The sequence below is a fragment of the Stegodyphus dumicola genome, chromosome 2, assembly GCF_044657685.1.
Source record: "Stegodyphus dumicola isolate Sdum_Otavi_A_Nest chromosome 2, ASM4465768v1".
Classification (NCBI taxonomy): Eukaryota; Metazoa; Arthropoda; class Arachnida; order Araneae; family Eresidae; genus Stegodyphus; species Stegodyphus dumicola.
This window is the reverse complement of record NC_140769.1, coordinates 215,168,452-215,181,503: the sequence shown is the minus strand read 5'-3', so window position 1 is coordinate 215,181,503 and position 13,052 is coordinate 215,168,452. Positions and strand designations below refer to the sequence as shown.

Here is a 13,052-nt window from a genome sequence, read left to right as displayed (position 1 = left end):
CAGTATTATACAGTAGTTACATAATGGACACTGAGTTATTTCACATACTTCATGAAACTCATGTGGCTGTTGAAGAGAGGGCATGATAGATGTTGAGAGAACTTTAACCAAATACAAAAACTTTACATATAATGAATGATATTGAACTCTACATCCACCTTTTCCTATCAGGAAAAACAAATAGGTATTAAAAAGAGCGTTGTGAAACGTATGATTTTTTTCTAAATTTAATTCTCAATGCCAGGTAAATCTTATTGTTTTCCAGTTCCAGAATACAAATTTGTTATAGTGTTCCAAGATCATTCCACAAAATTTGTGATTCTGAAGACTGATGTCAAAAAGAGCAGAAGAAATAGCCTACGAATAAGTGGACATGGTTCTTATTGCTTGGGGCACCATGTATATTCCAATTTTAGCGAATTTGCTAATAATCTGAAGCAGTTTGAAGCATTTTTGGCTACCGCTGAAGATAGTCTATAGGAACCCTTGCCATTCACAAATCCTGGATAGTGTCGAAAAAGCTAATCAAGATATTGAAAATATATCCGGTACATGGATACAGAACTACAAATTTGACCAGTGGAGTGAAGGACTATGGTTCATTTGATTTATAAGAAATAGAGCTTATCATTCTGGAATCCAAAGGACACAAAGCCTTTTTGGCTGCAAATCTAATAACTTCTTTTCTACCTAAAAATGTTTTAAAAGACATAAATACAGAGGAGCTGCTAGAAAAAATGATATAAAGTGTCCAACTGATGCAAAAAGATAAAGCAAATTAGCTTACGCAAAGAGTTTGTTTAAAGAAACATAGATGAGATTATATTCGATGGTGTATTAAACTGACATGATGATGACATGCTTACCAAAGAGATTTCCGTTCCTGTTACCTGTTGTATGTGTTTAAAGGCAACCAGTGCATGCACAAAGTGTTGTAAAAAAATTATAATTTCTGTAGCCATGCTAGTAAGCATTTTTTTAAAAAACAAAATGCTGTCAAAGGTAAAATTCATTCTAAAATCAGTCTAGAAATGCAAGTCTAAAAAAAGTTTCCCACTGTTTCTTTGGAAACTACTGTGCGAGTTCTCATTCCTGATGTTAGCAAAGAACGAGGTGATGCGTGCAGTATTTGGCAGTTGTAATGAGTGTGACAGAGGATGGTTTCTACCGGCTTGGAACTTCTGAGGGAATTTTTTAACAACTATATGCAAGATCACAATTCACTTTATGCCTGAGAACTTGCTTGGAATTTAAGATATTTGTGATCACAAAATCCCTCGTGGTCAGTTGCAGTTGCTCAGTTCAGTGGAAGCATCCAAGAATTCATCAAGTTTATGTGTAAAACAGAGTGCCAAAATATGAAATGTCCTTGTAATTCAAAAGTGTAATTCAAAATGTCATTCAAGCCAACAGTGTTGCGACAAGTAACTTAAATTTAATTTTACATTTTTTTGGAAAAATTGCATTTTAAAATTTTTCTTTTTTATGTTTTTTGTAAAGTTTACAAATGATCCTGTTTTTACTTGTTATAAGAAATAAAATTAAATGAAATGCAAAATAAAATTATTTTCTTTCTTGGTGTGACAAGCAGGCAGTGGCGTAGCTAGGGTGGGGCAAGGGGGGACATCTGTCCCCGGGCGCAGCATCCAAGGGGTGCCAAATTGATGCTACGAAATTTTTTAATGAAATGTTTTCCATTCTTGGCACACAGAAAGGGGCGCAAATTCTTCATTTGTCCCTGGGCGCTGGAAACTCTAGCTACGCCCCTGCAAGCAAGTATATTTTTTTTAAATAAGAAAGGCATAAATTTTATTCTGTACAACTTTCTTCAACAGTCTTTCTTTCAACAACTTTCTTTCTTCTTTTTGGTACAACTTTTCTTTCATTAAAAGAAATGAATAGTGTTATGAATTTTTACAAATTGTTTTTAGCACTCAGTAACATCCCTAATTTTTAAAAATGGATTCCATAATTTTATCAAATTTAAAGATAAAAACAAACAAACAGATTTCTGAAAATTAATGGCATTTCCATGAACACCAATTATTCAACTTCTATTTACAATTTATTTTCTTTGTGTACAAGAGTAATCACATAGATAAATTTAATCTTCCTTTTAGATGCATTGATCGTCTTATCACTTTCAATAATTTTGGGTTAATTGAAATGGCTATAACTTATCTTATATCTTTATTATGTATAAAACTTAATGAAACCAATTCCAGTAATAATGAGATTGATTACCTTGACCTTAAAATTCTCAACCTATGCTTTTTGTTAAAAAAAAAAAAAGGACCTTCCTGCCATTAACCTTATTTGTTGGAATTCCATAATTTCCAAAAAAGTAATTGCTAACACTATTATTGACCAGATTCTAAGAATTAAAAATATTTGCACTACAGGTTGAAAATATTAAGAAATTCATTACCTAACAATTATACTTTTTCACATAATTTTATCAACTTACTTCTCCAAAAATAACACAGTAGGTTGTTTTAATTTTAATTTATTATTCATTATAGGATTCACTTAAACCAAGTTTGGAGTATTTATTGCATGCATAACAATTGTAAATTTGTAAATAGTTCCTCTGTCTCTGTTACTAACCATTTCCATTCCAAACCTATAGTATGCCTTCTGTCTTATTTCCTTTTATCACAAGACCACGTACCATTCAACTCTTTTATTCTAAACAGCACTCTTAGTAATTGCATAGAAACATCAGATGGGCATAATATTTCATTCAGGTTTTAATTTCTTTTCAATTTTCCTTTCAAATTAATTTGTTTTAAATTAATTTCTGCTGTTTTATTGGTGATTTTCTCAATTTTATGCATATTGCCATTTTTAATCTCTTCCTTTTTCCATTTTAGGTTATAAGCCTTCTATTTTTCTATGTGTTCCCCCCCCCCCCATTTTCCCTCAAATTTGGAAACTTTTCTGTATGTTTTTATAAAACATTTTTGCTTTTAATAAATTTCTTTTTAATTAACTAATTTTCTTAAAAATTTTGATCTTGAAATTTTTACTTTTGGTGTACAAAGGTGTTAGCAGTTGGGTTTATTCTTTCGTTCAGAATTTAGTTAATATTGTTTAGTTCAAAATATATGTATTTAGCACATTTCTTTTAGTTATCTAGTAGTTTTTCTGGTTTCTTACTAAAGGATTCTTCTTATAATATTTATTTTTACAATTATTTATTTTAGAATCATGTTGAAGCAGATTATATCTTGATTAATTAAATTAAAAAACATCAATAGTTTTTTTAAACTTTAATTTATTGCATTTTTAGAGCACTTTATAATTTCTAATTCAGAAGTCAAACAACGTTGTTTGACTTCTGAATTAGTATTTATTCGGCGTGTTATTGTGTCTTAACTTTATAATTTGTTTAAATTTGAATTAAATAATCTTTTTTTGCAGTTTCTATTAATTTTTATTTTAAATTGTTTTAAGAAATGGGGCTTTATTGAACATTTTTAGGCTGTTTCTTGAAAAAGACCAAGGCATTTTCAACAATCGTATATTATTATTGAATTGTTTTATTTTAGTTTTGATATGTGTATTTCTTGTTAGAATGTTAACCCCTTTCATGATTTAATTATTATCTCTTGTTTGTATATATAGTGATGTACAATTAAGAGGCTAAATTTTCTACTTTAAAATTCAATAAATGAAGCCAAAGATAAAAAAGATTTCAGGAGAAGAATACTTGTTGACTCTTGATCGTAGACAATTTGCAACTTTTTAAATTTTTATTTAAAAATTGACAATCTGTATTTCTGTTCAGTTGGCATGCAAACAACGGGATATTATTTGTTTTCTTTGATTGGCAGGGGTCAGTACACCATAAGTTTGTTTCCTTGGGTCAGACTATAAATATAAAATATTATACAACAGTTTTGGACAGACTAGGGAAAAGAATGTATTACGTTAAACCTCAGTTTCAAGAAAAGTATCTGGTTTCTCTTACATGATGCCAAGTCCCGTCCTTGCCGTTCATATGAGGCTGCTCTTGACCATATGGTAGATTGTAAAAATAAACCGCAATTCCTCTTTGGCATTATCAGATTATCTTCTGTTTCTAAAATGAAAATCAATTATAAAAGGGCACCGATTTCCTGTTTAGGTTATTCGAATTGTGTGATAGTGGAACATCGACTTACATCTACAAATGAGTATGGAACATGTTCCAATAACTTTCAGATTCACATATTAAATTATTTAGCTGATTATTTTGAAAAATATTAAAATTAATTATAATTTTCATTTTTTATTGCAGTACTTATAGATTAGTGCAACAGTCTAAGCAGAAGTTGCCAAAATTTCGGAATGCTTCAAACTGGGCAACCATGAGTGTGACAGTTCTTCAGAAATAATTCAGTTTTAACAATGAACATCTTCATTTTTGTACACAGTCTTTCTTCTGTATTCTGAATTCCAGTGGTTTTTATATACAAATCAGAAAGATTATTTTATTTTATTTTATTTTATTTTATTTTTTTTGTCTTAAATTCAATTTTAAAGTTATGTGCATGTGGAATTTAGTTGTAAAGGAAGGAACTGTGATAAAATTTTTGTAGGAATACAGTATTTAGCCACAAAATCACTTAACAATTGCTTTGCATCTGTTCTTAAAATGGTCCCAACAAATTTTTCACCAGACCTAAAGGGAGGGGGGAACACCTTGTTTTTTTGACCAATTTTGAGGATAAATGGAATAAATTTTGAGGACCTAATGGAAATATAAAATATGCATGCATGTAGTAATATGTATGTATGTAATAAATAGTTTTTTTTTTTTTAATTATAAAACTTGATACATTTTCTTCTGTAAAAAAATCACCAAATTGCGGCAAGCATTCTGCTAATACACGTCTATTCTTGTTTCTTAGTTCTAAATTCGGTCCTGGAATTTCTTGGACAAACCTTGTAAAAATTATTTGCACTGGTCAACAATGATGTTTAGCAAAATCGTATTTTTCACAATAAAAATTACACGCTGCAAAGATTCATAATTTTATTTTAATAATTTATATTATTACTAGATTGTAGTAAAAATTTATATATTAACAGAATTTAATTTTTATTACAAGGATGCAGAATAACATGAAATAAGTAATTCTGTGTACTAATTACAAAAATGACATTGTTTTCCATTTTTGTGTCATTTTGTGTTGGGAGATAATATAAAATCATTTTCAAACTCTTTAATTATGATAGCAATGCTGTTTTTAATATTTTATGGTTTTCAAGCATTATTTAGTGTATGCATAATAATGTAAACATACCATGTATACTATCGTTTGTTATTCCATCTAAGTTAAGTGTATTTAAGTTACTTTATTTCTGTCCCTATCAGAACTGAGGGAAAGGGAAGAATGACTTGAACTTGCTTTGCCAAAATGTATTGATTTATCAAAGGTAGTCTTATTCATGTGAAAAGTTGGATTTCCTGTTATTATGTTTAATGGAAGCTGATTAGACATGCCACTGAGTGACTGGTTTTTCAGCCACTGGCCAGAATAAGGCATGGACATCTGTGACTGTAAAATTTTTACAAATTTGTACAAAAACTTATTCGACTCATTGTGCTCTACTTTGGAGGAAACTTGCATATTACTTTTTGAAGATCTTTCATTTGGTTTGCCATTATTCTTGCAAATGTTTTGTATGGTGTAAATAAACTAGTATTTTGAACATAAAACAATCAGTAATGTTTGTTTTGGAAGGATTTAAACTTTTTGGGATGCATTCAAAAATTTAAAAAAAAAAAAAAAAAAGTTTAAGGATTTTATGCAATATAAATGAACATTTAGCATCTTTAGAACTTTTTTATATTATACTGAAGTACCAAATGCATTTTTATATGAAAAAACTGAGGGTTTGTTTCATCTTCAATAATTTCATTGAAGCTAATATTTTGATCCAGCATACCATCTTCATCAAAACTCTCATAATTCGAAAAGCAGAATAAAAAAATATACAGTATTGAATTTATCAATCAAAGTTGTAAAGATGAGTGCTAAATTTTGGCATAAACATATCAAATGCTGCATAGTTTTAAAAATGAACTTCATTTCTTGCTTATGACTCAGTTTTTTAATGAATTGTTTGTTAGTAATAATTCAGTATATATTTTCAGTTGTGTATATGAATATTTTTTTTTTCAATTATATGATTTTTTTTAAATTGCTGTTTTATTTTAGGCTTTATTTTTCTTCAAGTCATTTTAAATTGGAATTTTAATCTTTTTTTAATGCTGGAATTAAATTTTTTCCAGAAACCAATTCATGTAAGTGTTTTGCGTAGTGAAGAATTAGTACCTCTAATTTTGATTCCTGATCAGTGGAGTGGCAATGGATATCTTGGGTAAGTTATATCTTTTTATGTAATGAGTGTTGATGATTTTGGTATTGTATAAAATTAATGCAATGTAATGTAGAGTTAAAAAAAAGGAAGGATGCTGTTATCATTATAGCATTGTTTCAGCCATATTTCCAGAAATTAAATTCTTTTTTGATTTTCTTTGAATGATTTACTGTCTATTTCAGACTACATAGTTTAGAAAATCTTTCCAGAGTTAACCATTCTTAATGTCCAATTCATGTTTTGCCATAATTAATTAACCGATTATGGTGGACCTTGGTTTTTCCATGATCTTCTGTAAAGGTCGTCGTCTTAGTTAATGCTAAACAAAAATATGCCTGTGTTTTGAGAAATATGGATCATATTTCTAGAAATGCCTGTCTTAGAGAGATGGTGCACAAGACGGTTCACTGTGCATTATCTGGCCGGAGGAATGGAAGATGTGCTTGTGAGATTACCATCTCATGCAAGTGGTTAAGGAAAAACACAGTATCTAGTTGTTCCAAATGAAGCTGTGATCTTCATTAGCGTGAAGCTGTATTAATTTCATTAGTGTGAATATTAAAGATGGTCTACTATGTGCAAATGCAGTGAATGTATTTGTGCACAAAATGATATGAAAATGTGTATTTTATAAATCACAGATCATTATTTTAGTTGATATGTGTCTAATTTAGGTGTATGTTCATGATATATTTCATCTAGCCTATATTTTTACTTCCTTGTATGAAGTAAAGTAGGAAGTATTGCTCTCACGAAAAATTCCTAGTACCCTATTTCAACCAAAATATTCATTTTGACCAATATCTAATGCAATTTAACAATTTTGTGTGTGTGTGTGTGACATCTGTACGTAAGGACAGAATAAAGGATTCTTTTCCCCCAAACGACTTATAAAACTGATTTAAAATGGATTCAGAAGAGATTTTTTTGTGGCGTCTGCATGTACGTATATTGCATAACTCAAAAACTAATAGCCTCACAATGTTGAAATTTTGTGTGTGAGACTGCTATAACATGTAGATGTGCACTTCCATTTTTGGTTGCAATCGGCCACATGAAAAGTATATAAATATATGTATATATATATCCACTCTGTTATTTGGCTTAGTGAGCTCAGTGTCTTTATTCTTATATGTTTGTAAATTGCATATTTTCTGCTTTAAAAATGATTGAATTATGCTGTTCTTATCTTCCAGTTAAGGTTTTTATGCCTTTAGTTAACTCACAGGCCTTTAGTTGTGGAATTATAAACAATTTAAAAGTTTTTTAAGTGCGACTAAGTCTAATTTTTGTTTAGCATTACAGCCATATTTTTTTACATTTGAAACTTAGCAGAATAGTGGATTTGTTGAGAATGAAGGGTTTGTTTTATAACCTTTGAAAATTTCAAATCTTTGTAACAAACATGTTTTTAGATGTTTGAATTTTATTAATTTTAAGGTATTGAATTTTTTAAGTCCCATAAAGGAATATAATATTACATACCACTGTAAAATTAAGAAAACAAACTTTTAAACTGAAATATGTATTAATTACTAAAATAGAAAAAATTAAAAAATGATGGGGTAAATTTCATTTCAGATAGTTTTAAATGCTAATCAATTCTTAAACTGTTTTGTTTTTGAGATAGTAAATGCAAAACATCTGTACAGATGCGATAAGAATCATGTGACGTATTGACATTGTGACCTTGAAAGTAATATGTCTGCCTGCAATGTGATTGCTAAAAGAAGCAATTTTCCCCCCATTTTCTAATGACTGCAGCATGTTTTTAACATAAATGTGGAAAATATAAATAAATATAAAAAGAAGGTAAACTGTTTGAGTTATAATCTGGCAAAATTAACTTCTAGGTGTTGAAATTTTAAAATCATGGATGTCAGATAGTTGAAAAAATTGAATGTTTTTTTAAAAGTTGCCAAAAACTGAAATTAAGTTAAATTTTTCATACAAATTCCATTTTAAACTATTTTTTTCTATACACTAATCAGCAACACAAATGATAAAATTCTGTTTTGTTTGTTCATTTAATGAAGATATGTGTAACCCCCCCCAAAAAAAAAGTTCAAAAATAAAATAAATAAATAAATAAATAAAATTTTGGAGGGGGAGTTTCAGCACAATGTGTGTACAGAATGTGAAATCTGAATCTTAGGTAAAAATTGATGACAAAATTTTGACCATGTGAAAACACTATGAGTGAACTTAAATAAAAGCTTATAGAAAGCATCCATAAAGACACACTAATATTATTATATCATATATTTCAAAGAACTATCAATAATATTCTTTTACTTGCAGAAAATGCCTATTTGTATTTGCCCTTATATTTTGCATTATTATCATAAATCAGAAGTTTCTAAATCATATGCTGAAAAATCTTGGAGGAAAAATATGCAAGTAAATGCAATATATGAAAAATGCATATTGTTAATTAATTGATTTTATTAACCCTCTGAGCGGCCAAGGGTTTCGCTAAGAAAGTACAAATTTCCCCAAACTACTATGAGAACAAATTCTTTTTTTTTTTTTTTTTTATTTTAATGTAAAAATTCTACTGGTATTTCATACATGGATTTGTTTTCTTTTGATATATTGCCTTAATTTCGTTGACATATTTTAATATACACGTATATATATGTTCTTACAGATATCACAATAAATATTCTAGGCCGTATATATACGGCCTTGCCGCTTAGAGGGTTAATATACTTATATTTCCATGCTATTCAAACAATTTCATGTGAATTATGATAGACATTTCATAATTTGTAAAGTTAAGCCCTTCTTGTAAACATATATTGGATTGGTGTTTTTGAAATGGCTGACATCTGAGGAACATCTTCACATGCACAAAACCTTGACGGGGAGGAAGGAATACCTCAACCAAGGTTGTTTCTCTCTACATCCAGGCACCTCTGCCAGTGTTATGTCAAAATGTGATACCTGTGCCTAAATGAACACTTGAGACTGTCACCTCAAGTATCTTTGACAGTTATTTCTGAAATTTTTAAATTTCCAGTTGGAAAATAGCAAAAAAAAAAAAAAAAAAAAAAGGAACTTGTCTGGTGAACATGATGGTTAAAGAAGAGTTTTGTAAGTATGCAGCATGTTGTATAATGTTAACTTTTTGGGAGGGGGGAGGTGACGTATTATCATACAATATTAAGACACCATGTCTGTCCACTAATACTAGCTATTTTAGATGAAGTAGTGGGTGTGTTTTATAAAGTTTGAGATTATAAGAGTCTGATTATCATTTTATGTTATCTGAAGAAGTACGGTGAATGGTGCAAGATGAATTTTGCCGCACAAGAAAGTATTTGAGGATGAAGAGTTGGTTTTGGGAAGTTCCTTGGATGCTTGTTTGTAATGAACCACTGAATGGATCTCTGATGATTAATTATACAAGATCCACTTTGCATGAGTGGTAACAGTTTGATGCAAAATTCCTCTCTGTATTATTTCTCAACAAGTAAAGGTAAAAGTGAGCAAGAGACCAGAATTTCACCATTGAGGGCCATACAGTATAGTCCTGCTGTACTAACTGTGCATTTCTGCCCCAACTTTGTGGGATAATACCCCAGAAATGGTCTGAGGGTCTCCCACATCTCTTTCCCTACCACCATCCTCTAGAGAAAACTTTTGGGTCACCATGCACTTTAAATGCTGCCTCGCCGCACAGACACACTATATATACTTACAAATATTCATGCCTTCTCCAGGATTCAGACTCAGGCCCATCAGTGCAGCAGTTAGCATGACTAACCAGTTTGCTGGCTGGTTGACATTATTTCTCAGTGCATACTTATTTCTAATGTGCTTTATTTATGAGAGAAAGATCATGGATCACCCACTACCCTCTTGCAGCCTCCAACAGCACAGTACACTGGTAAATGTAATATATCTGCCAATAATTTGTAGCCTGCATTAAAATTTTGCAAAGTAATGACAGATAATGTGTATTCACTAGCTGAATGAGGTCTAAAAGCTATGTTAGCATTGCTGCTGTATAACATGTTGAATAATCCTGTTCCAATAAAAAATAAAAATTACCCTAACTTGTACAGAAACCATGGTTTGCTTTGATGGTTCGTTGCAACACAACAGTTAGCTAACAATCAAATCACCATTGCAGCTTATTGACTGCATATCTACCAGGCACATAAATATCATCCATATAATGCCAGGAGTTACTTCATATGTATTTTCAGTGGCAAATTCCAACATAACTTGAAATCAGCTATTTGAAATACACCAACCTAATATGACAGATAGTAGGAAGTTAATTTTAGTTCCAAAGGGACAGTTTGGCCTGAAGGACTATTATTTTCATTTTGGCATTTTGCGTTGGTTCACTATAAATGTCCAATTCACTTTTCAAATTGTTGCCACCAAATATTGTCGCCCTGTGTTATATTTAAAGAAATTAAATAATGAAGAATCTGCATAAATATATGTATGTTTCTCGCATTGTGATAAAACAACAGTACCTAGAGCCATCCAATTTTGAATAACGTATGTTTACACCCGAATATGGGCATCTGGAAGTCCAGATTTGGAATTTGTTTTGTTATCTATTTCATAGTTTGTAAAACTTTAAAAAATTTTTTATTAACAAACTCAATGATTTAAAAGCGAGCAATGGCAACACTCTACCGGGGGGAGAAAACCTTTTTATCTCCAGAGCGCAGAACTGTGTATCAGAAATTCTAAAGATATGCTCATTTTAAAATTATTTTGCGGTATTGCTGTAAAATCTGAATTTTTTTTTTTTTTTTTTTGTGTGTGTGTTGTTATTAATACTAATAGAAGCAGTTAATGGTGTGAATCATTTATTACCTCTTAAAGTGTCTCTTTCTAATTGCCTTTCACTACTTTCAGTACCCAAGCAGAATTGGCAGTTTTCCATAAAAGCACATGGTGTTTGTATTTTAAATATAAGTATAGTTGTGATGTTTATAACATCATAAGTATCTATATTTTCATTTTAATGGAAAATTAAAATTAAAAAAAAAAATAAGGCCAATTTGTATCTTTCCACACAACTGGTTGTGAAAGTATTGTAATTGTAAATTATAAACTTTTCAATAAAAAATATATGCTATGGTTGCTTGAAATTACCTCTTGTTAAAGATAGAATGTGTATCAAGATATAATCAAAATATGGTTTCCATTTTTTTTCATTTAAAATTCATAAAATCAGAAATTTATCATAATTTTAAAATACTATACAGACTTGTATATATATACCTTGGCTATAACAGTGACAAAGGGGAAAAAAATAAACAAGTGGCAAATCCTATGCAATTGACCAGTGTTAATAATCCGGGTTTTGAAAATGGTCAGTAAAAGTTTTAGAAAGTAAATAAATAAACAGCTACAAAACTTGCATTTCTTCATATGAGAAAATAAGTTTAAAAATAACAATAAGTAGCATATATCTGTTCTTCTAAAGCCAAACATTACAGTTACTGCAATGCAGTCAAGATACAAAAGATTGAATTAGAAAATATACTAACTTGTGATGTATTTATTGAGAAGGAAGGGGAAAAAAAAAAAAAAAAAAAAAAAAAAAAAAAAAAAAAAAACACCTATTTCAACAGCCGGTTATAGAAAAACATTAATCTGGTTTTGGAGTAAAATAAATTCATATATTTGGCAGAAACAATTTTAAAAAATGTGTACTGATGTTGAATATGTATTAAAAAAAAAGATTATATAAAGATTTTTTTAAGGATAAAAAAATCTTTAAAAAATAAGAATTTTTTAGAGATTTGAAATTCTTTAATTATTTTTAAGATTAAAAAAATTAATCTAACTGTGATTTTATATTAAATGTAAAGTATTTTAATTAGTATAAGTGTTTGAATGAAGTATAATTGTATTTTTACTAATAAATTTCCATTAGTTGCAGAATAATACCCATCAACATATAAAGAGTAATAAATTGATACTTGAAAATTTTACTTCTTCATGAAAGGATGGCTGTTCGTACTGTGCTGTATTGTGGAATCAGTCAAGTTTCCTGTTATGTACAGTCAATTGTTATGTTTTGTGTGCCTAATGTGATACTTAGGTCATATGTAAATATGTGAATTTGTATTTATTTTGTATTTTATTTCAAGTACTTGTGAGTAATCTGCATTTCATTTGAAATTTGTGGACTGCATGGTTGTGTCACAGTATTGATGTCAAGAAATAAAGATCAGTACTTTTGTTTGAGTATGCATTTCATTTGAAATTTATGGACTGCATGATTGTGTCACAGTATTGATGTCAAGAAATAAAGATCAGTACTTGTCTTTGAGTATGCATTTCATTTTAAACTACACTATGATATTCCGTTTTCACCAAAAATCACATATTAGTAGTTATTCTCACTATCTTAAAATGTGCCCCCCAGCGGCCGAGTGGTAAAGTCACTGAATACTGGTAGTTCAGTCCAGGGTTCGAATCCTGGCAAACGGGTTGTCTTCATGGGGGGTTGTCCCCATGTGTAAAGTGTATACGAGACAACATCCCTTCCCCTAGCAGATAACCTTTGAGTGTTTTATGATATTTAAAATAAACCAAATCACTAACTTAACCCATTAACCGCCAAAACTACAAGGAATGTTTCTTTTCTCATGAAAATAGTAACAAATATTAAATTAAACATTTATAACATAAATTTACAT

The 13,052-nt window shown here is 29.8% G+C and overlaps 1 protein-coding gene across 2 annotated transcripts in view; it reads left to right on the top strand.

Moving 5' to 3' along the window:
- The window catches only part of LOC118196877 (26S proteasome non-ATPase regulatory subunit 9), a 40,958-nt gene extending 28,276 nt beyond the window's left edge, over positions 1 to 12,682 (top strand). For both annotated transcript variants that reach the window (XM_035368363.2, XM_085811739.1), the window contains exons 5-6: positions 6,284 to 6,372; positions 12,284 to 12,682. In XM_035368363.2, the coding sequence (XP_035224254.1) occupies positions 6,284 to 6,372; positions 12,284 to 12,311 (117 nt within the window). In that variant the 3' untranslated portion in view covers positions 12,312 to 12,682. The remainder of the gene's footprint in view (positions 1 to 6,283; positions 6,373 to 12,283) is intronic.
- Positions 12,683 to 13,052: the final 370 nt, after the last annotated feature.